The 23,598-nt window shown below is 39.9% G+C and overlaps 1 protein-coding gene across 2 annotated transcripts in view; it reads left to right on the top strand.

Moving 5' to 3' along the window:
* Nucleotides 1-22,608, top strand: part of large2 (LARGE xylosyl- and glucuronyltransferase 2) — a 92,794-nt gene extending 70,186 nt beyond the window's left edge. For both annotated transcript variants that reach the window (XM_067591602.1, XM_067591686.1), the window contains 13 exons: nucleotides 1,176-1,465; nucleotides 4,757-4,839; nucleotides 6,910-7,033; nucleotides 9,880-10,051; nucleotides 11,686-11,790; nucleotides 11,915-12,027; nucleotides 13,749-13,874; nucleotides 15,478-15,633; nucleotides 16,894-17,057; nucleotides 17,145-17,423; nucleotides 18,054-18,200; nucleotides 18,330-18,525; nucleotides 20,188-22,608. In XM_067591602.1, the coding sequence (XP_067447703.1) occupies nucleotides 1,176-1,465; nucleotides 4,757-4,839; nucleotides 6,910-7,033; nucleotides 9,880-10,051; nucleotides 11,686-11,790; nucleotides 11,915-12,027; nucleotides 13,749-13,874; nucleotides 15,478-15,633; nucleotides 16,894-17,057; nucleotides 17,145-17,423; nucleotides 18,054-18,200; nucleotides 18,330-18,525; nucleotides 20,188-20,385 (2,153 nt within the window). In that variant the 3' untranslated portion in view covers nucleotides 20,386-22,608. The remainder of the gene's footprint in view (nucleotides 1-1,175; nucleotides 1,466-4,756; nucleotides 4,840-6,909; nucleotides 7,034-9,879; nucleotides 10,052-11,685; nucleotides 11,791-11,914; nucleotides 12,028-13,748; nucleotides 13,875-15,477; nucleotides 15,634-16,893; nucleotides 17,058-17,144; nucleotides 17,424-18,053; nucleotides 18,201-18,329; nucleotides 18,526-20,187) is intronic.
* The last annotated feature ends 990 nt before the right edge of the window (nucleotides 22,609-23,598 follow it).

Here is a 23,598-nt window from a genome sequence, read left to right as displayed (position 1 = left end):
ATGAGACAGTGAGGAGAAAGAGGTGAGAAAGACAGAGAGGGAGATGAAGACAAAGAAGGAAAATAAGAGCTAAAGGGAGAGAGAGAGTCTGTCTGTCGTTTGGTGTTGAGCAGGTAGTGAACAGTGACGTTTTACAGCTTTTTCTCTGCAAACAGCTGCCTGCTGCGGCCGAAAACGACGCTATGAGACGCTGAGAGTGAACCAGAACAGTAAAATTGCAGCCGGACAGATAAACAATGAGCTGAAACTCACTATAAAGCTCCGTAAAGCTGCAGAGTCTCTGATGATTCTCTGTAGATTCATCACTACGAGCCAATAACACATCACACTGTGAGTTCATACGTTATTATTATTATGAAAATATTAATCACAGCTGCTTTAAACATATTGTTAAATGTCAGCAACACTTTTAGAAATATGTTCTCTTACTTGATGCACATTATTCATGCAAATAATTCTGCAACACTAATTAAGTAATTTGACAAAATTAGTCATTTGTGAGCATAAATTATTAATTTGAGCATTAATTAGTTTTTTGTTTGTTTTTTTTTTCTCTCTGAAACTTTCTGGTTTCTGTAGAAACTGAAAGCTGAGAGTGTTAAACGTTGTGAAACCTCGTTGTTTGACTCGTTCTGTCGATCGCTGCTCAAAATACTACGATACCCATGAGCCTCTCTGGAGAAGGAGTCCGTCAGTAGCGAATACAAAACACTTCACACAGAGTTGACTCAGACATTAACGGTGAACTGATTTAAGCTGCAGACTGTGTTCAGTTTTCTCTACAGACTGAACTCACCTCCAGTCCGCCGTCAGCAGCTCTGTGATTGGACGTTTCTTGCTGAAATGCAGTTTGGGAGTCGTTAACTTCTAAACCCCCAAAGTTTTATGTCCACAAGCTTTTAGTTTTGTTTTTTTTTTTTACTAACTTCGTCTATAAGAAGCATGAATGAGACTTTTACTACCCCCCCCCGAGGCATTCTGGGAATATTCACCCCCCCGGTCCGTCAGAAACAGAGGACAGACGGAGGAGAAGAAGAAGTTCTCAGCATGTTTGTACCATAAAGTACAAAAACACGACCTCGCTGTCTGTGACGTCACCGTGCGGTTTGTGAAGTGATGGTTTACTTCCTGTCGTCCTGTCAGTCAGAACTGAACTCTTCTTCTTCCCTCCTCAGATGGTCGCTCTCTGCTCCTGGCTCCCTGTCTGGCCGACACGCCGGCGTCTCGGGTCCTGGAGCGAGCCGTCCTGGAGTCTCGGGTCCGAGAGGTGGAGGAAGAGAACCGGCAGATCCGGCTTCAGCTCAGCCAGTCGCAGGGCACCGCCGCCCAGCCGCCGGACGGTAACTACGGCAACCAGCAGTGGGGGGCGTCCGCAGACACGGGGCCGGAGGACGGGGACAACACGGCGGAGGAGAAGAACAACCACACCGAGTGTCCCCGCTCGCCCACCGTCCAGAAGTGTGAGGTCAGAACAGGAAACACGTTTTTACTCTTTACAGTGTAAGAAGGGTAAAGATGGAGTTCAGATTTTGTCTCATAATCATAAACATTTTAGCTTTTCTTCAGTATGAAAAGTCTCCATGTGATGATTGTCTGTATCCATGGTTACAGTGCAGACAGTAGCTGCTGGTGGCTGATACGAGCTGAGTCTTCAGGTGCAGAAAACAGCTGAAAAAACGTGTTGTTACATTATTCATTATAGTAGATTTATCACTTTATTATTTCACACTTTCTGTTTCCCACAAACAGGAGAACTGTGTAGTAGCAGAAATCACATTTGCTTTACTTTTTTTTTAATGGTTAAATCAACATCTGGCTGAGACACAGCTGTTTGGCTAAAACGTGAACATTCACAGTGATGTTGATTAACGTGTGTTTTCCTTGTGAAATTAAATATAGAAACAAACAAACACATTAGTTTAAAAATCCACGAAAATGAACTTTTTATTTCTTACATGATTTGTACGTGTTTGACGGATCTAAGATATAAAATATCTCATCAATGACATCATATCACAACACATGTACATGCAAATGATGATGTTTCTGAGTCACATCATCATGTATCTTAGAATTTTAAGGTGTTAACCCACAGCAGGAAAATGTCTGATCCTGCAGGTATTTCAACCTTTAGTGTTTAATAAATTAATTTAATTTAAAATACAATGTTGGACAAGAATTTGAAAGTTTTATAAATACTGAGATTTCTTTGTTTTCTGAGCTGCAGATGAAGCAGCTGCAAACTATTTTTTTTCAAACTTTGTCCAGCTGCGAGCAGATCGTCCTTTTTATTTTGAGCAATCAACAAACTCAACATTTTAATCTGGATTCTGCCATTTTTACTTCATTATAATATACCAAACTAGCAGCCAGTTGGACTGTCAGTCACTCTGGTCCAGAGTGAAATATCTCCCCAGAGGATGAATCCTAATGATCCTCTGACCTATTTACTCTCAGTATAAGACATTAAGATACAGCAGCCCTCCTCTACAAGAAAATAATAATAAATAAATAAAAATGTAAAAGAAGGTAAAGTCAGATGTAAATATTCATCCGAGCATCGATGTGTTATTGAAGAGCATCACTGCTACAACGTATACATCAGATAAATAAGAGACATCGAGCTGTTAATGAGATCTGAACGTCGTCAGGGAAACCAGAGTGTTGAGCTTTTAGCATCGGTTGTAAATTATTTCATCCAGCGTCATGAAATATACAGCAGATATTGAAGGCCATCAGCCTCAGCTGGACTTTATGTTTTAGTGCTAATTAGCAAATGTTTGGATTATTGCTACTAAACATCGACATGCTGCTTTTGTCTTTGTCATCATTTATTACATCATGTACAAAAAAAACATGAATCTCACACAAGGAGAAGAGATGAGTTGTCACTTTAAGTCAAGTCAGTTTTTTTTTTTATCTCTGCAGACTAATATCACAAATCATAAGTTTGCCTTTGGGGAGCTTCACAGTCTGTACAGCAACACTACATCCTCTGTCTGCTCAGACCTTCAAATCAAATGAGGAAAAAAAACCCAAAAATGTAAAAACGTCAGGAAGGTTTAACACCAGATTTATCTACAGTACAGCTAATTAGGGACCGAGCACAAAAGGCAGAGGACTACTGTAAAAAACTCATCAAGACCTACAAATCAAACACTGACACCCCTGACCTAAATCCAACAGGAAGTCCGCAATCTCAATTTCAAAATAAGACTTTGCCCCAATTTTGGCCCCTGAACAAACGCTATCTCCTCCGAGGGCGTTCATGGTATCGGCTTCACACTTTAATAGGTGACTTATGACACTGTGCTGCAAAAAAGTTGTTAAAAACTTTGAAATAACTTGAACGGTTTGTATTTTATAAGCCCTCAAAGTTGCAGTGCCACATCACCCTTACAATGTAAAACAATGGGGAGGCAATCTATGGGCATGAACTTTGTGTCAAACAGAGGCTTCTGACGTCTAAACTTTAAGTCTGACCACTTTCAAACCTGTATCAATGGATTTGCAGCAAAATTTCCTACTAAAATATGATTTTTAATGTAAGATTTGGCCAAAGTCATGGGATTTATGAGGAGATTTCACAAGAAGCGTACTCTAAAATCCTCCTCTCCAACTGCTCCTGGTGATGTCACTCCCTCAGTGCTGTGAAACATTCTGCAATACACACTCATTATAAAATCACAGGAGGAGCAAGAAAAGACTTTAAAACTCACACTCTAATATCTCAAAAACAATAAAAGATAGAAAAAACATGTAAATTCAAGATTTGTAGGTCAAAGTCTCGTGAGTCATTTAAAGTTCAAATGAAGTTTGTATCTAAAACTATGTGGAAGCAGTAAATGTTCCAAAAGGTGTGGGTTCGCTCACACTCTCCATTCAAATATATGAGTATTTTTCTGTCCAGCTGCAGTTACTTATTGTCTCTACACACCTGACAGTACACATGTCAATCAAACCTTCAAAATAAAAGCACACGACACTTATAAGAAATAAATAAAATGATCTGATCCCGACGGGCCAGAGTGCGAGGTCCCGACCAACGCTGCTCGCAGCTTTAATTTCCATCAGCAGTCCCTGAAAAAGACTCACACACTTAAAAATAATTAGAAAATACATCAATATAATATAATATAATATAATAATATTTTAGATATACTTTAACAGTGCTGATAGAAGGAGAGATCATGTTGTGTTTATCTGTATGTGACCTCAGCGCATCACAACAGTTCACACAAACTAATCCATGAAAAAGGGGAAGCAGGAGGAAGTTGACAAGGGACCAAAAATCCGAGGAAACACACACACACTTCGCTCTTTGATGTGGTTTCAGGCCTTTTCAGCTCCAACTTTTCAAAGACTTTGCTGCTGGAAAAGCACAGTGACGTTGAAAATCATACATATTTGAGGAGGTAAAATGTGAAATTTCACATCTGAGAGGCGAGAGAACGTCCTGGATTCAGTCCTGCTGTTATGTGAAGTTGTCGGCGTAACCGCTCGCATCTCCTGACCAGTATAGTCTCAGTTGTTTAGCTTCAGATTTTTGAGGGTAAAAGTGATGAAACTGACAACATGCACAGTTAAAGTGTTGAAGATTTTGGTCACATCTTGTCATTAGAAGCTGCTAAAAAAAAGACAGATTTGCAGAGAGGAGCACGCTGTGAGCTCCTGATGAAACTTGTCAGCACCACCGGAGTGTAAATGTGTAGATGAAGTGAAGTGAAACTCTCTTTCCTGTCTCGTGTTTCTGCAGCTGATCCATGTAGCGTGCGTTTGTGCCGGTCACAACGCCAGCAGAGACGTGGTCACGCTGGTCAAGTCCGTCCTCTTTCACAGGTGAGAACGTTTTCCTCTTCGGGACATTACAGTCATATTTAAAGTTGTATACTGTGAGGATTCAGCTGTTCTGTTCATGACTGTTTTCCTGTTTTTAAAGCTCCATTTAAACGTTGAGAGGATTTCAGTGTTTTCTTACTGTTTGTCTGGATTTCTACTGACCTCAGTCGACTCTGCTCATGTGCTTTTGTTCCCTTTATAGATGCTTTTAAACCTCCCAACATCAATTTAAGTTATTTTTTCCCCCCACAGTATATTTCCCTCCAGCGTATTAAATGTGCTGCTGGTTTGAGGATGAATTGGATGTTTTTTAGACATATTTTTAACTCATTTCAATAGTAATCTTTCCATTGTAATTGCAAATGAAATTCTGACTGTTTCCTCTTCAGAGCGAAGCTGAATGTCCTTTTATCTGAGATATTTTAATGCTTTTTTTAACGTTGTTTGTAGCTCAGTGAGGCTCAGAGTCCATGTCTGTCTCTCCCTCATGTGTTTGTGTGTTTTGGGTCTTTTTGTTTGCGACTGTCAGCGGCCTCAAGTCTTTTTACAGGAAGGTCCTAAAGTAAAGATCAAACTCATGCAAGTACAGAAAAATACATTAAAGGAGACGTTTCCGACTCTTTATCCAGACTTCACAAAGCAAAATGTTCATGTCAGTGAACGCAACACGGTGTTGATTTAGACCAGTCAGGTGTTTTTATTGGTTGTCAGTAGAGGTTTTATGTTTCTCCCCAGTTTTCTCTTTGACTCCATCATAGACGAGGCTCATTTTAAAGGATGAGGCTTTAAAATAAGACCAAATAAATATGTTTTATGACGTGACAGCGCTCTGGTTAAAGTCTGGGAAAGATCATGACTCTTCCATGAACACCTCAACACTTTAACCTTTTAACACTTTGTTGATTGTTGCACTTCTTTCTTCTTTTTAAGGTGTTTTTTATGCACTTGTGTATTTCCAGCTGTTTCTTACAAAAACACAACTTCTAGCGTTCTCTCATCGCACCTCGTCAGCTACTTGAGAGTTTGTACGATGGCTATTTCTGCCTCTAATGCTTTATTGTCTTGCCTAAAAGTGTTTACCCAAGGACAAAATATCAAATAAGTACATTATTAGGGTTAGGGGAAATTTGTTGTCATGGTTACATCAGTAACCATGTGGTTCATGTTTAAAAAAAACAAAAAACAGTGTTGACTCTCAGTGGGAAACGTGAAATGAGCAGCGATCTCTCGTGTTAAAGTCCGATGTTTTGTTGATTCCATATCCTGTAGATAAAGATGGACATAGCGAGGTGTGACATCACCCACTGGTTTCACTGGAGCCAGTTTGAAGTCCAGAGTTGCAGCTTATTGTCGTTGTTTGGAGCCAAGACCTTCCAGATGTGTTGCCTTTCACACTCTGGAAACACGTCACGCTACCTCAGACCCAAGCTAACGTTAGCTCACTGGAATCACCGAGCACTGCACTCTCAGGCTAACGTTAAGATATCGTAATCAAGTAACATTAAACTTAGTGAAATATGGCAACGACAGTCCAACTCAGTGCGAGTCCCAGAGCCAACTGTCAATCATAGCTGTCAATCAACACCCACATAGCAGATATTAAAGCTACTATAAGTCTTCAAATATTATTAACGGAGCAATAATTTCCAAAATGACCACCAGCACACTTATTAGAGAGTCTGAATTTAGAGATCAACATTAGAATGACTCATTGAAAACAATGATTGACGGTGGTTGACCCATCCATCCACCCCGACCTCCTCTCTGTGTGGACTCTGTCGCTCTATAATGCCATCTGATTTCCTCCTCTGCTCTCGTCATAATTACTACACTAGAGGAAGCTGTCACTGGATGTAAACATGTCATTTTGGGACACTTGCATAGAGGACTGATCCTGTCTCCTTGGAGCAGGTGCAACCAGCCAAAATCAGCTTAAAATATGAACTGAACTGCAACCAAAAGCCACTAGTATCAGAAAAAGAGCCGCGTCAGCAAAACATAACCAGCTTTTCTTCCCAGCAGGACCTTCTTGACCTTGACGTCTGTTTGGTTTTTCTTCCCATTTTTCAGGAGAAACCCTCTTCACTTTCATTTCATCACCGACACAGTAGCCAATCGTATCCTGAGTTCTCTGTTCCAGTCCTGGATGGTCCCGTCGGTGCAAGTCAGCTTCTACGATGCAGATGAACTCAAGGTAAGAGCACACTCATCGTCTCTAAACACCAGAGCATCAGACTCTCTCACGTCAGTCCTCGTCCAAACTCCTTTACATTATCCCTGCTTCCTGCTCTCCCGTTTGGACAAGGTGAGTCAAAGTCAAACACCGTATTTAACATATGAAAGGATCTCTGCCGTCTGTGGATGCAGAGACGAGTGGAGTTAAACGTATTTATAAAGCTCCTCTAACAGAAGAGATTCACCTCAGAGCAGGTTTACGGAGCGTCAAAGCGTGAAAGACATCAATACAAAAACTGCACGGTTCAGACGCATCGCTAATGACGAGACAGGAGGTCACAGCCCGTCTCTTTATGCGCCTGTCAGATCACAATATGTCACATTAGCAGCGATCAGAGGCTTCTTAACGCTGCCTGAGTGTTACCTGGATGTTACCGCAGGGTCAATCATCAGTTTAGCTTTGTTTTCAGACTGACAACCAAGTTTAAAGACATTTATTAAGACATAAAAATACTCTGCTTGGAACAATAATGCAGAAATGTGTCTGATATGTATAATTATCACGTTAAAATCCTTAAAATCACATCTCCTCCTCCTTCTTCTCTCTCCTTCATCAATAATTCCAGAATCTATGAATATGCAAATAAATTTCATTTCAGAAGTTTAACGGCTGGACACGAGATGTCTCCTGCTTCACTTTAAAGTCCATCCTCAGTGTCTGATCAGAAAAAATCTGATTTTTTAGTGAGTTCAGAGAAACTTTCAGCAGCGGAACATGAAAACAAACTCTACAAATACATCATTCTGCACAGAGAAGCTCAAACATCAAACTGTAGGAGCAAGAAGAAAAACACATTTTCACATAGCTGCAAACTCCATCTTTTGGCAGAATTTGTCGTCTTCAGTTTCAAATATGGCGTTTAGTTGAACCAAACACATGTTTGTGATACAAACTGAGATGAGTCTCTGTGTTTTCAGTCGCTGTTAAACTGAGCTAATGTTAGCTTGTTTGCTCCAGCGACAGCAGCGCGTCAAGAAGCAAAGTTCCTTCCTGTCTGTTTTCTTTAGGAAACAAACACTTATTGTTTCTTATGTAAAGTCCCACACAGTAGTGGTATGATGAGACACGTCATCTACTGCTACATTTATCTTTATAGTTAATGAAAAGGTAGGAGGGTCATCTAGAAGGCAGCAGCAGACCTGCGTCTTCATTTATAAGGCTTTGCTATGTAGTTTCCAAGATATTTAATATCCTTAGTTGAGCTCAGAGCTGATAACCATGACAACAGATCACAGAGCAGGTTGGCTTTAAAAGGGACAGACTGGTTTCAGGTACTGTGCACATCACTACTGGAATGAACTGCAGAAGAGCTTGAAGTTAAAGACACTAAGGGACTTTCTAGTTTTATTAGCTGATATTCTTCATAATGTTTGATTGTTAACTAGTGTGTGTGATGATAGTTTAGTGTGAATGAACCGTCTTATTGTGATCCTGTGTGTGTGCAACCTGTTCTCACGTCTCTCTTGCAAAAGAAATCTTGATCTCAGTGAGATTTCCTGAATCGATATGTGCTACAGGCGTCATTAAGTGATGCAAAGCTGCGTCTTGCCGTCAGTGGAGTTTAACAGCCAGCCGTCCTCACCTACAGCAGAGAGGAGAGAAGAGGTCTGACTCTGCAGATGTCTAAGCAACAATAACAAGCATTTGTCACCTTTTTCGTTCCGCTTGAGTTTGCAGGCCGAGTTCACATAAAAATATGTGTGGTATAAAACTGATACATAAAGGATTCATGTATAATGTTTCTTATAGTCTCTGAAAACGCCACGCTTAGATGTAAAAACAGAAAGATGTCTTGACAGCAAATATTACAGGATTTATCTCAGGCCAATAAATATAAAGGACATAATGCACTAAAGTAATGCTTTGAATTTTGCCAAAAAGTCCTGTTGAAAAAATTGAAAGAACCAAAGCTTCTTTTACTAGTGTGTTCAGTTAACACTTAAAAAGCCAGAAAAATAGCCAATATGTGTGTGAAAAAAGGTTTACCTGACAACAGTAAAATTTTCTTTCACGTTTCCTGGTGAAACCTTGTATCTTATAACCTTGTACATCTTGACCACGGGGCAGTTACGTGTTTACCTCACCGGTTTTTCATTGTACACGCTGATCCTTGAAATTAAACCTCGACAATCAACACAAAAGGTGGTTACAAGGTTTTTTCACTCGACAGCAACAACACTTGATTGAATTGGACGAGTTGGTGAAACCCCTTTTTTCTCCAAAAGTCAAGTGACACTTCAGCACAAAACAGCAAAATAATTTATTTTAACTTCCAAGTTGATGAATGTGCTCTCAGAGTGACGGGAATGTAAAGAACGAGCATGAATCAGTGTGTGTGTGTGTGTGTGTGTGTGTGTGTGTGACCAACCTGCATCCCTCTCCTTCACATCATCACATTCTCCTCCCTCACAGTCTTTGTGCTGAACAATGAGTCCTTTGTGCTGTCAGATGCTTCGACCTGCAGTCGCTCGCTTCTCTTTCCATTAACTCACATTAAAGTGCAGAAAAACAGCCCAGACTCTAAGCCGATTATATTTGCAGATGATGCACTTATGCAGATCCAATTACACTGAATCAAGAGAATTAATTAACACACACTATGTGCAGATAAAAAAAAACAAAAAACACATTGAGCCTTTGACAAAATATGCTGAATGTAGCTTTGTGTTAACCCACGTGCAGAACGATGCTCATACATAATGAACACTGGTGGATATTTCCATTAAGTCTCGGTTTACCTGTTTTTAAAGGAATAAAATTAAGAAATGAAACCAACTAACCGACAATTTGCCTTCTCGTTTCAGTCCGAGGTGTCGTGGATACCCAACAAGCACTACTCAGGTATTTACGGCTTGATGAAGCTGACGCTAACCAAAGCTTTGCCCTCCGACCTGTCAAAGGTCATCGTCCTGGACACGGACATCACCTTCGCCACTGACATCGCAGAGCTGTGGGGAATTTTTAGGAAATTCACAGGTAAGACCTTTTGAATTTTATACCTTATCAACTAAATCCTGTCAGTCAACATGAGGTCTGTGAATACAGTGTTAAAGTCCAGCTGAAATCACATTTAGTCATTCCTTTTAGAGTCAAAAATAATGCCAAGGTGGTTTTAAAATGTATTGTTAATAGTTTTTTATTATTAAAGTAAGAAAAAAAGACAGCAGTTGCGGGGGGGCGTGTTGGTGTCTGTGTTTGATTGACAGCAGCTGGAGGGACGTGTTGGTGTCTGTGTTTGATTGACACCTGCTGGAGGGGCGTGTTGGTGTCTGTGTTTGATTGACAGCAGCTGGAGGGACGTGTTGGTGTCTGTGTTTGATTGACAGCAGCTGGAGGGACGTGTTGGTGTCTGTGTTTGATTGACAGCAGCTGGAGGGACGTGTTGGTGTCTGTGTTTGATTGACAGCAGCTAGCAGGCTATCGGTGTTACACTGTAAACAAACTGCTGTAGCTACAAGTCACAGACAGACAGTGTTGTTAGCAGTGTTGTTGAAGAATAAGAACCAAACCAGCATCTAACAGGTCTGAAGTGACATTTGTGTGTATGTTTACATGCTGTTTAATGTGCTGCAGCTGAGCAGCTAATTAGCTATCTAGCTGCTAACCGACGTTAGCGGTGAATGTTTGTTTGGTGGCTCGTTCAACAAGCTGCAGGACAAGACGTGTTCATGTTTGTAAGTTAGATAAGAAGGAGACTTTAGCAGGAAAGCTAATGTGGGTTGTTGTTGTGTAGCAGGATGCAATCAGGCTCAGTGTGACCGTCTGCTCTGCCGATGATAGAGCGACACGTTATCGCTTTATGAAAAGATTTGACCTGCTGTCTCAAAATAATGACTCCAGCTATGTAGAGTGATAACAGGAGGATATTCCAACGAATAAATGCAAGACTAGGAGACGCCATCATGAAACCAAAAACAAAACAAACAAAAGAAAAAGTGATTTACAGAGCAGATATGTTGCTGTAGTGACAAAAACAATACAATTTCATTTCAGTTGGATAAATTGTGCAAAACTGTTGCACATTCATGACCACAAAGGCCATTTAAGTTGATCATGTTGCTGAGTTATATTCATTCATGTCAATTAAACATGGTTGCAGTTGCACAATGTGCTCAAGGTGGTTTATGTCAAACTTAACAAGCGAGAGATCCACTGACAAATACATATTTTTGGGGTCATCCAGATATGCAACAATTTGGATAAAGATTGAATGAAATTTACTAGAGTCGTAAAAAAAGAATATAAAAAGGGTCCAATCTTGAAAAAAGGAATAGGAATAAAAAATAAAATATTGCTGCTATTTCTTAATTTAAATCTGTAAATCTGTAAAGTAGATTATGAGACAAACTGGACTGAAGACATAATCTTTTCATTCAGTATTCATTATAAGAGGATGATTTTATTTGGATATTTATAACCTGTTGTTGTCTAATATGTGTAAATAAAACCAACAATCTGTTTATTTATTTGATGGTAAAAAAAAATGATGTTTAAACATGAGCTCATCGTTTTTAGAATCGTTTTCAGGATTTGCAGGCAAAAATTCATCCAACATATTAAAGATAAAATGCCTGAAACATTTTTACTGACTGTTGTTGTTTTGTTGACAGATAAACAGGTGATTGGTCTGGTGGAGAACCAGAGCGACTGGTATCTGGGGAACTTGTGGAAAAACCACAAACCCTGGCCTGCACTGGGACGAGGCTTCAACACAGGTAACTGTTTATTCTGACTGATGATGTTTGAATTTCTGCAGCTGGTAAAATACATCATGAAACTGGACTTATTTTTAAATCTACCTGAAGACACCAATAACATTTAATTTGAAATATGTTGCAGGAGTCATCCTTCTCTACTTGGAGAGATTGCGGCGAATCGGTTGGGAGCAGATGTGGCGACTGACGGCGGAGCGCGAGCTAATGAGCATGCTCAGTACGTCATTGGCTGATCAGGTCAGGAACACCTCCAACGCACCGAAGATGCTGAAATATGTTTCCTGTGTTTGGTCTGCTGTTAGAGTTGTCAAATAATCTGCCAGAGGAAACGGAGAGAAGACGTTTAATAGAGTCAACAAAAACATTACAAATCATCCTGTTTGGATCATGAATCTCTACAGCAGACTGATGATGAAGTGATTCAAGTAATGAAGTAATTAATTAACTTTATAAATGTGCCTTTGATTGGCATTTTATAGATAAACAGAAAATGTATCTGCAACTGTTTTGATAAATGAATATGAGGACCTTAAAGAGGACATATTCTGCATATTTCCTGCTCTATATTTATATTCTGGGGCTCTACTGGAATATCTTTGCATGATTTCCAGTTAAAAACTCCTTATTTATCTTCTACTGGTCCTTTATGCAGCCCCTCAGTTCAGCCTCTGTCTGAAACAGGCCGTTTTAGCTCCTGTCTCTTTAAGGCCCCGCCCTCCTGATGAGCCCACTCTGTTCTGATTGGTCAGCTTCAGGAAGCTTCCTCCGGCTCCGGAGGCTACGTAAACAAACTATAGTAGCAGGATTTCACTTCTTTTTCTCCTTCTTTACTCCAAATGTCAACTTCTCTAATCCGTCCGTACATGTTGGAGCCGAATCACATCTGAAATATGAGAGTGGACACATGGAAACACCTTAGCAACCACCTTAGCAACCAAGGTTACTGAACGGACAGCAGTTTATGGACATGAGCCACAAGCCAACATCAGCTTGTCGACAAGGTAGAAAAACTATCAGAAACAAAGAGCAGGTTGAAGCCCTGACTTTTAACTTGCAGGCAGCATTTCTACATATGTTCACTTCAAGTTTTGAAACTTGAATCCAGCATCATAAGAGGATATAAATAACAGAAAACCACAAAAAGCAGAATATTTCCCCCTGAAGTAAAAATGGCAAACATTTGCTGGTTGCAGTTTCTTCTCATATGTGAAGATTTAATGACAGTAAACTGACAAACGGACAAAACAAGACATCTGAAGACGTCACATTTGGCTCAAAGAAACTATTTTTCACCATTTTCCGAGTTTTTTACTTAATTAATCAAGAAAATAATTTGCATGAAAATAATCTTGTTTTTTACAAGATAATTAAAGTACAGTCTAAAATCTACAACATTTAGATTTCAGTCAGGAATCATCTGACTACAGAAGAAGTAAAGATATTTAATGGCAGTTCCATAACTTCCATAACTGTTGTTACAGTTAAAAAGTGTTGATGCATCAACATCGTCTCTAGAAACATGTGATATTTCTGTGATTCACTGCTTTTAGTCTGTTTACAGTCGTACATCCAGTAAAGTGTTGTGTTGAGCTTCGACCGGCGACCTTGATTGTGTTGTAAAAGACACAATGCAGCCTGTTCACAGAGAGGCTGCCTTTGTGGACAATCCTACAGATTGCAAAATAAAAGCCGATGTTGCTAAGGGAACCAACAAAGAGACACAAAGAGATAATATGGTTCATCTTTCCGATGCCTTCAAGAGCCGAACCGCTACATTTCCAACCAGGACGAGACCATAATGCCGCGGTGACTCATGCTTTCAAGAAATCTGAGAAACATCTCCGACAATGAACCATTTCTGTGTATCCAAGGACTGAGAGACTGTTTTTATTATATCCTCACTGCACCACAACTGCTGTGAGTGTAACCTGTGTGTGTCGTCTGTTCACTGTGTGCAGGACATCTTCAACGCCTTCATCAAGCAGAACCCGGTCCTGGTTCACCAGCTGCCCTGCTTCTGGAACGTCCAGCTGTCTGATCACACTCGCTCCGAACAGTGCTACACCGAGGTGTCCGACCTCAAGGTACGAACACACACACACACACAGTCAGTCAATGATCTACTGCTGAGGAGAAGCAGAGAGGAACCCTGACATGCTCGCTCACTCTGAGGAACACCGACTAGATCATTCTGAGATTAAACCACCAACTGTTGGTTTAAACTGTAACTGTTGGCACTAAAGCCCCTTTCAGACAGCATTAACATGACAGGAGGAGGTGAGGAGTAGAATATTTACCATGAGGAGATTAATTCAGCAGGACAAAACCTCCCAGGAGGCCGTCGGAGAGCTGAAGGTAAAGATACTGTGTGAAGTGAAGAGAAGTCTCAAAGATATCATTATCTCTCATGTCCAACGATAAACAATCCAACAGATGGTCCCATACAACTCCTATTTTAACCTCACTGTACTGGCTTCCAGTAAATTTTAGAATTCATTTTAAAATCTTGCTGCTCACTTATAGCAGCCCTACATGGCTCCGCAGTACATTAGTGACCTTCTGCACCCCTACACCACTAGTGGAGCTCTTAGATCGTCCGCTCAGGGCTTTCTAAATGTACCTCGTACACATTTTCAGACCCGGGGGGATGATGCCTTCCAGTCAGCAGCCCCTAAGCTTTGGAACAGTCCTTTGGATAATGTAGACTCCTTTAAAAAGCAGATAAAAACCCATTTGTTCAGACAGGCGTTTGGGTACTATGTGCTATTTTATCTTAATTTGTCCATTTTATCTGCTCTCCTTGTGTGAAGCACTTTATAACTAGTGTTTGTGAAAGGTGTTGTATAAATAAACTTTGCTTGCTTGCTAAACCTCCATAAATCCACTTAGAAGCCAGAGATGCTACAGAACTTGTCTGAGAATCATCACATTGAAGTTTTCTTGCAGTAAATCAGTGATAGTTTGTCTCTACATCATGTTCCACTGCAGACAGGAGCTGCTAACAGCTGATTCAGCAGACTCAGTGGAGACTGTTTGAAAATAAAGGCTAAAAACGGAGCTCGAAGAATTTCTGTTCTAACCACTAAGAATAATATCTAGATTTTTCCAGTGTGAGGGAACGGAAGACTTGCCAGTTTTAGCATCTGTGATACCAGTTAGCAACCCTCTGTCCTTCCAGACAGAACAGTTGAGGACAGTTTGGTATCTCGATATCAGACTCTGACACGTCTTCAAAACCTCAAACTTTAAACGCTGCTTAAAGACATTTTATACAATTCAATTCAGGGATGATATGAGTTTGATTGTATGTTTTTTCTTCTAGGAGTGAGATAAATCTGATGCATAGATGTCTACAGGCTACAAACAACAGTTATCTCACGTCAAACTGGAATCAGAAAAGCAACTATACTCAAGATAAATGAAGCAAAAGACAATCAAATATTACAGAGATAAAACAAAGTAATAAAAACAAAGTGTAGAAGAGAATAAAGTACAAAACTAATAATTGATTATTATATAGCAATTACAACTACTAATAAATAAAAGCAATAAGCTTCACAAAAAACATCACATTTCTCTTGTTTTACAACATAAAAACTGCAGAGTCCAGATAGTTTCTTTAAGTTTTTTGTCCATATAATTATCTGTCTTTTAAAACTTTGACTCACGTCCCTGTGGTGGTTTCAGGTGATCCACTGGAACTCTCCCAAGAAGCTGCGAGTGAAGAACAAGCACGTGGAGTTTTTCAGGAATCTCTATCTGACCTTCTTGGAATACGACGGAAACCTGCTGAGACGAGAGCTGTTTGGCTGCCCGAGTCAGGCCAGTCCAGAGACCGTCCAGGTGAGACGCTCAGAGCAGCAACTTCTAATTTCACATATTTGAAGCTTATTAGTTATAATTTTGAGTCCTGCGTTTGTAAGATAGTCGTTTTTGGTTAATGAGAAACTGCCAGCGGGCGTTACAGGAAGGGGTTAAAGGATGTGATGAATTTCTGAAGCCAATATTGACTTTTCAGAGATAAAAATAAATTAATGAATTAAAATACATAAATTATTTTCATAGCCAATAATCTTCATTGTTTTCTCAGTTAAATAAATTCATTGTTTTGTCTAAAAAATGTTAGAAAACTTGTAAAAAAAAGTGATGTTCTCTCTTCGGTCCAAACCACCAAATATTCAGTTTATCCAGCTTTTGTCAGGAGAGAAACAGGAGATGCAGAAAGCAGCCAGAATGAACCGAAGAACGTCTCTTTAATGGAGATTCAGGCGAAACAGAACAGAAGATCCAACAAGAAAAAACCACAGAGCAAAAAAACAAAGAACATAATCCTCTTCATAATTCACCCGTCTAAGAATAAACATGAAGATGCACAAGAACAACTAGAACCTGCAAACAATTTCATGATGATGCAGTTCTTCAAACGTGGCACAAAGACGCTGTAAATGCAAATTACTCAAATCTACAGAAACAACGTCAGTGTCCTGGACAAAGATCTTCATCCTCTCAGACCAGTTTAATAAACACAGAAGAAGTCTGAGGGATCATAACAGTCATAAAATAATTAAATCTTCACATTTGAAAAGCTGGAATTAATAAATATTTGACATTTGTGCTTGAAAAATGACTAAAATTAAACTAGTTTGAGATTAATCTCCTGTCAACTGACTAATTGATTAATCAGCTGATCGTTGCAGCTTTAATTGTTTGTTGGACAATTTTCTTTATTATCAAAGTCGACACATTTTAATTGTGAATTTAAATGATCAACATTTATATAATAATATATTACAACAGAAACTGCATATCTGCCAAAATACTGTTAGTGACATTTTCAAATTGATTATGAAGTAAAAAGTACAGAGAGACTGCGGTTGCCGTGGTAACTCAGCCCACATTTTGTCAAATCTTCAAACAAGATTTTTTGTTTTTATAGTCGAGTCTGTCTGGAAGAAACTTTTAACTGGACTGAAGAGAAAAACATGAACTCCAGGAGAAAAAGAGAACAAAAGTCTCTAAAAACACAAAGAAACAAATGTTGAAATGTTTTCTTTGTTATAAAGTTTGTGCACCGTCGTGTCTGTGTTTGCGTCGTGTCTCCAGCTGCAGGCGGCTCTGGAGGATCTGGACGAGGACGATCAGTGTTACGACTTCCGCCGCGAGCGACTCACCGTCCACCGAGTGCACCTGTACTTCCTGCAGTACGAGTACACGCCCACCGAGGACGACACCGACATCACGCTGGTGGCTCAGCTCTCCATGGACAGGTACCCAATAAAACCCTGAAACACGTTATCTGATAAAGTATAAACGCAGCTTTCTCATCTCTCTCCTCCGTGTCGTCTTATTCGCAGGCTGCAGATGCTGGAGGCCATCTGTAAGCACTGGGAAGGCCCCATCAGCCTGGCGCTCTACATGTCGGACGCCGAGGCTCAGCAGTTCCTGCGCTACGCTCAGGCCTCCGAGGTCCTCAAGAACCGCAAGAACGTCGGATACCACATCGTCTACAAGGAGGGTCAGTTCTACCCGGTCAACCTGGTGAGGAACGTGGCCCTGAAGAACGCCAACACGCCGTACGTGTTCCTGACTGATGTGGACTTCCTGCCCATGTACGGTCTCTACGATTACCTCAGGTAAGACCTAAATCAATATTAATTAATCGATCGGCAGAAAATAAATCAACAACTATTTTGAGTCATTATTTAAGAAAAAATGCTGATTTTAGTTTATTAAATGTGAATATTTTCTGGTTTCTTTTGTCTTCTATGAACTGAATATCAACAAAACTAGACATTTTAAGTTGCATCTTGGGTTTTGGAAACAGACATTTTTCACCATTTTATGATATTTTAAAGACCAACCGACTAATTGATTAGTTGAGAAAATGATCAACAGATTAATTGATAAAGATAATCGTTGCGGCTCCCAGATAAACTACATTTTCTCAGAATTTTAGACACTGTGATCAATTTTATTATGTAAAACCTATATTGCACTTAAGATAAAATTGCATGTAACATTAAACTGTGAGAACCATGTTCATCTTTTTCAGTTTTAGTTGAGTCTGTTGGTAAAAAACAGAACAAACAATCCTTTTTTTTAGCTGCATCTCACCAGCAGTTCACCACACATACATGCATTTAAATAAACACACTATAACCACATAAACACAACAAACAAAACAGCTCATCTCATAGTAACAGTCAAGTACATACAGAGAAACTTCTGTCTGGTGACGTCCTCGTGTTGTTTCCTTCGTGCAGGAAGTCGGTGGTGCAGCTGGACATGGCTCACACTAAGAAGGCTCTGGTGGTTCCAGCTTTCGAGACGCTTCGTTACCGTCTGTCCTTCCCCAAATCCAAAGCCGAGCTGCTCTCCATGCTGGACATGGGGACTCTCTACACCTTCAGGTACCAGAACACCAATCCAACATCAACACAACACATCCTCTTTAAGTAGCTTCTCCTATCTCCTAGTTCCTGATATAAGGCATTTATCCAACCAACGATCTTCTTTGTTTTCTTCACCTGCGTCTCCAGGTATCACGTGTGGCCCAAAGGTCACGCTCCTACCAACTATGCCAAATGGCGAACAGCCACCACACCGTATAAGGTGGAGTGGGAGCCGGACTTCGAGCCTTACGTTGTGGTGAGACGAGACTGTCCGGAGTACGACCAGCGCTTTGTGGGCTTTGGCTGGAACAAGGTGTCCCATATCATGGAGCTGGATGCACAGGTACCAGTGCACCATGACAGGATCCAAATGCAGCATTAATACAAAGTTTCTTTTGTTGATATTCTGGAAATTCAGTTAAAATTAGTACTAAATATAGACAGTAAGGAGCAACATGTAGTTTTCTGATACATGTAGCTGTTAAGTCATTGCTGCTTTAAAATGGAGATAATTCAGCATTTGGAAAAAAAAAACAACTTTAAATCTTATTGATGAGCAAACATATGAATATAAACTATGATCATGAGAAAAACAGACTAACTTCCCTCCAAAATGAGACATAATATCCATAATGAATAAATATTTAAAGGATCCTTCAAATGTTTTGATCTTAAAGTTTTATTATCACAGAATTTTCCCTCAAATTCTTATTATTACATATTACACATCAAACAAAAACAACACCGTCAAACCCACAACAGTAAACATGCCAGCAGATTAGCTCGCTAGCAGGAGTGCTAGCTCGGCTACTCCCACTTGATTTTTTGTTTGTTTTTGTTTACACAAAGACACAACTTGATATAGAAAGAAACAAAAGAAAAATGTGATGATGTGCAAAAAAAACCCTCAAAGAGGATTGAACCTCACTCAATTAGAAAAAGAGAAAAAATATTAAAATGATGAAAAAGAGACAGAAAACAAAAGATAAGATTGTAAACATCCATATATACAAGTACACAAAGTAATTAAAATAAAATTAAAATGACTAATTACTACTGCAGGGTCCATATGATTGAACCTTTGAGTCTGAGTTTACAGTTATTTCAAGTGGAATCATTGTGGAATTGATGATTGTAGGATCCTGATCAATAAACTGTATACAAATAAAGCGATCTATTATCCAATCATCATTCCTATTCTATCTTATTTCATTTTTTACTTACTTTTCTGATGTACAGGTTTTCTTTCTTTCTTCTTGTGCTTCTTTGTCAAATTAAATTTCTCTTTCAGGGTTAGGGTATAACCCAAACCCTAACTCCCTAACCCTAACCCTAACCCTAACCCCTAACCCTAACTCTAACCCCTAACCCTAACCCGAACGTCCTAACCCTAACCCCCTAACCCTAACCCTAACGCCCTAACCCTCACCCTAATGCCCTTACCCTAACCCCCTAACCCTAACCCCCTAACCCTAACCCTAACGCCCTAACCCTAACCCCTAACCCTAACTCTAACCCCTAACCCTAACCCTAACGCCCTAACCCTAACCCCCTAACCCTAACCCCTAACCCTAACCCTAACGCCCTAACCCTAACGCCCTAACCCTAACGCCCTAACCCTAACCCCCTAACCCTAACCCTCACGCCCTGACACCCTGACCCTGACCCTAACCCTAACGCCATGACGCCCTAACCCTAATGCCCTAACCCTAACGCCCTGACGCCCTAACCCTAACACCCTAACCCTAACATTACATCTTATCTTATTTTATCTTAATCTGTAGTTTTGCCTGATAAACACTGAAGCTCTCTGACCTGAGGAACCAAGGTTGAGATGAATGAGTTTGATGTACACAGTTGATGATTCTTAATGTTTCTGAAGATGTAAATTAGGAACAAGGTCACATGACTTGCAGGTCGTAGCAGTCCGTCGACAGTCCAACAGTCTCCTGCTTTCAGTATTTCCATTCTCTGTTGTCTCAAACCTGTTTCTCTTCTCTCTCAGGAGTACGACCTGATGGTCCTCCCGAACGCGTTCATGATCCACATGCCGCACGCTCCCAGCTTTGACATCTCCAAGTTCCGCTCCAGCTCCAGCTACCGCAACTGCCTGAACACCCTGAAGGACGAGTTCCACCAGGACCTGTCCAGGAAGTACGGCTCGGCCGCTCTCAAGTATCTCACCGCGCAGAGGAACATCTAAAAAAAAAAAAAAAAAACAGGAGCTGCTGAGAGCCAGTGAGACCCCCCCCGAGAGCTCGGGACATGTACTGACGCGGCGCTCCGCTGTGGCCGCCATCGGCGTCCGAGTGCGAATATGACGGTAAAGCTTTACAGCCCCCCTTTTTTTGGACATTCTCGGGCTCCTGTGCATTAATTCACCAGTCGACTCCACCTGAAGGTGGCGGAGGACGAGGACAGGACAGAGAGAGACGGCAGGATTCTGGGCTGAAGGATGCTGACGGGACTAGCTTTAAGGCCAGGAAATAACAACCATATTCTTATAAGTTGTTCTGACAATCAGGGCTTTTTCCAGAAGACATGAACCAATCCGTCTGCATGGATAACGGGACACTTAGCTCAAGGACATGAAACGAGGAGACCCGTGCCATTCTGGGAGGGGGGGGGGGGGGACCTAAATTTAAAAAAAGAGAAGAAGTCGAACTGGAGAAAGATTTAAGCCTTATCACTTTCCACAGTATTTACTAAGATATTTAATATTTTAATTTCCTTTTTTTTTTCTTTCAGTGTCAATCAGAACCAATGAATAACAAACATTTGATTACGACTTTACATAAGAATCAGTTTATTTTTTTTCTTTCTATATTTTCTGACCTCTTTTCAAAGGAAATCCATCATGTCCCAGTCGAGTTAGTTCAGATTGTTTTTTTGGGCTTCAGGGATGTGATCGGTATGTCAGCGTGTGTGTGTGTGTGTGTGTGTGTGTGTGTGTGTGTGATGGCTTCAACACGCTTTCTGCTCGTCGTCAATGTCATTTTCTCGCTTTTGTCTCAATCATATATTTGCCTGCATGTAAAACTTGTTGCACCACATGTACGTTATTCTATTTTCTGCCGTCATTCATCCCTCCTGAACGAAGCAAAAAAAAAATCTATTAACTAATTACAGATGAAATCATCACTGATTGGGACCAACTCACGCGACCAACACTGACACTGATGAAGCTTTCAGCTCTGAGCGAAGGGAAGGAGCTTTTCTTTAGTTTCTGGTATTTTGTGCCATTACATCTATAATATGTCTGATTCACTGGATATATGTGCCATCTACTGAACCCCATACACACTTTTATTTATTTATTTTTTTTGTTGTAAAGTCCAACTTAATTGACAAAACACTGAACTTTCAATTTGACCTTTATAATTTAACATTTTATAGGCAAAACTAAAAAAAAAAAAACCCTGAAAAAATGGTATTCACCGTTATTCAGGTCGCTTGTTTTTGTTTGTCTGGCAGTTTAAAATGTTAATATATTCAATTTATTATCATACATGACAAAGAAAAGCAGCAAATCATCACATTTGAGAAGCTGGAACCATCAAACATTTGGCCGAAAATGACTTAATGACTTGAAGATTTTCTGTCGATGGACTGAAGGATTAATGGATTATCATTGTTATCTCTGTTACATGTTTAATGTGGATTTTAATGGTCCCTAAAGAATGAAACCTAATGATTTTGGTCTAAAACTTTGTCCCACGACAACCAATTTAAAAAACTATTGGCCAGATTTACACTTATTTCAGTGTAAATTCAATATTTCCAGAGGAAGATTCATGATGTTTCTGATGTCTTTTCCTCTAATAATCTTGGACAAACTTTACTTTTTTTTATCTCCACTGCTGGTTATAAACGTATTTAATGAACACTGCAGCCTTCTGGCGCAGCAGCCAGCAGAGTTTAAGATTAAAGTTTTGTTTTTTCATCTTTTCTTTAACCTCCTCACTTCCATTTCTGTTAAATTGTTATCCATCACAGTGTTCCTTTTTATTTTTTGATCCTTACCTGCATTTAGACAAAAAGGCAAGTAAAGAAGAATTGACTCTATAATCTAAGAATAACGTCCACAAAGAGAAAAAGCAGGGGCACTAAACGCCGGTCGAAGGCGTCGGATCTCGAGTGACGGGTTTATGTGACGGCCGCGGGCTCAGACAGGTTGTTTGGTGAGGAGCGAGCGAGCGTGCTGTGAAGAGCCCTGCTCCCTCCCCGCCGCCATCCACGCCGCCTCCATTGACTTGTTGTTGATTGTGGTAAATGCTAGTGCCTTTGCTGTATTGTGAAACTGGATATTGATTGTACTGTTGTACCGACAGGGCCTGGGGAAAGTCAGGCACTCTATTTATTATTGTTGACTCAAATCAATCATATTTTTCTATGTAAGTGCTTTAAATAAATTTGCCCTTTTTTATCACTTTGTCTGGAGTATTTTGATTTTTCTGCAGCGTGACATCGACTTCAAGCTCTGCAGTGTTTTCATTGAATGAAACAATGTTTTGTGATTACTTGGACTTCACCTTGTGATAATCCAGGAATGTATAATATTGACCAAGATCAGTGGTTTTAAGCCTGTGTGAAGCTTCCATGTGTGTAATTGGTCCAAGTAAGAGACGTCCAGTACAAACTAAATTACTCTGGATGACTACAGACGTCCCCCTGATAGTTCTTGTCCTGTTTAAATGCAAATTAGAAAGAATTAATTGGACACATAAGTTGCTCTGCAGTGAACTGTTGCTTTTGTTTAGAAATGTTCTTCGTCATCAGCTGTTTTCTCCACTTTTGTCATTCACCAACTTGATGTAACATACATTTAAACATAGAATACATACTGTATCTATATTTAATAATAATTGTTTTGTAGAAGCAATAAGCACAACATGGTTTCCAATGAGCAGCATTAATAACAGTTGCAAGAAGTAGAAAACAGTAAGTATTATATATCATGATGATTATTTTCATTATCAATTAATCTGTGGATTATTTTTGGCCACCAGCGAGCCGCAGGAGCACATCAGACAGGAAGTAGCTAAAAGCAGAGAGAATATTGGACTTACTCTGGGTGGGAATCTTTGGGAATCTCAGAAAAATCATCTTTTTTTGTATTTCCCTCTTTGCACAGAGATGCATTTATTTAGAGTAATCATAATTTATTATGAACAACATACACGTCCTCTACCGATACCAACCACTTTCTAAAATGTTGGATAAATAAGTCGGATGCAATTAGGATGGAAACTGACGATGCACATCGTTAGTTTTCTCTCGAAAGAAACACAGACACGTAACAAAAGTAACAGTTGGATAAATCGACAACAAAACAACCAAGTACTAAATATTTCTGACATATAAGCTGATTAATGCTTCAGTTAATCCTCAAAGCAAATGACCATGTTAGTCTCAA

This window comes from Thunnus thynnus, chromosome 1 (assembly GCF_963924715.1).
Source record: "Thunnus thynnus chromosome 1, fThuThy2.1, whole genome shotgun sequence".
In the NCBI taxonomy this organism is placed as follows: Eukaryota; Metazoa; Chordata; class Actinopteri; order Scombriformes; family Scombridae; genus Thunnus; species Thunnus thynnus.
The sequence above is the reverse complement of the archived record's forward strand: the minus strand, read 5'-3'. Positions and strand labels throughout refer to the sequence as shown.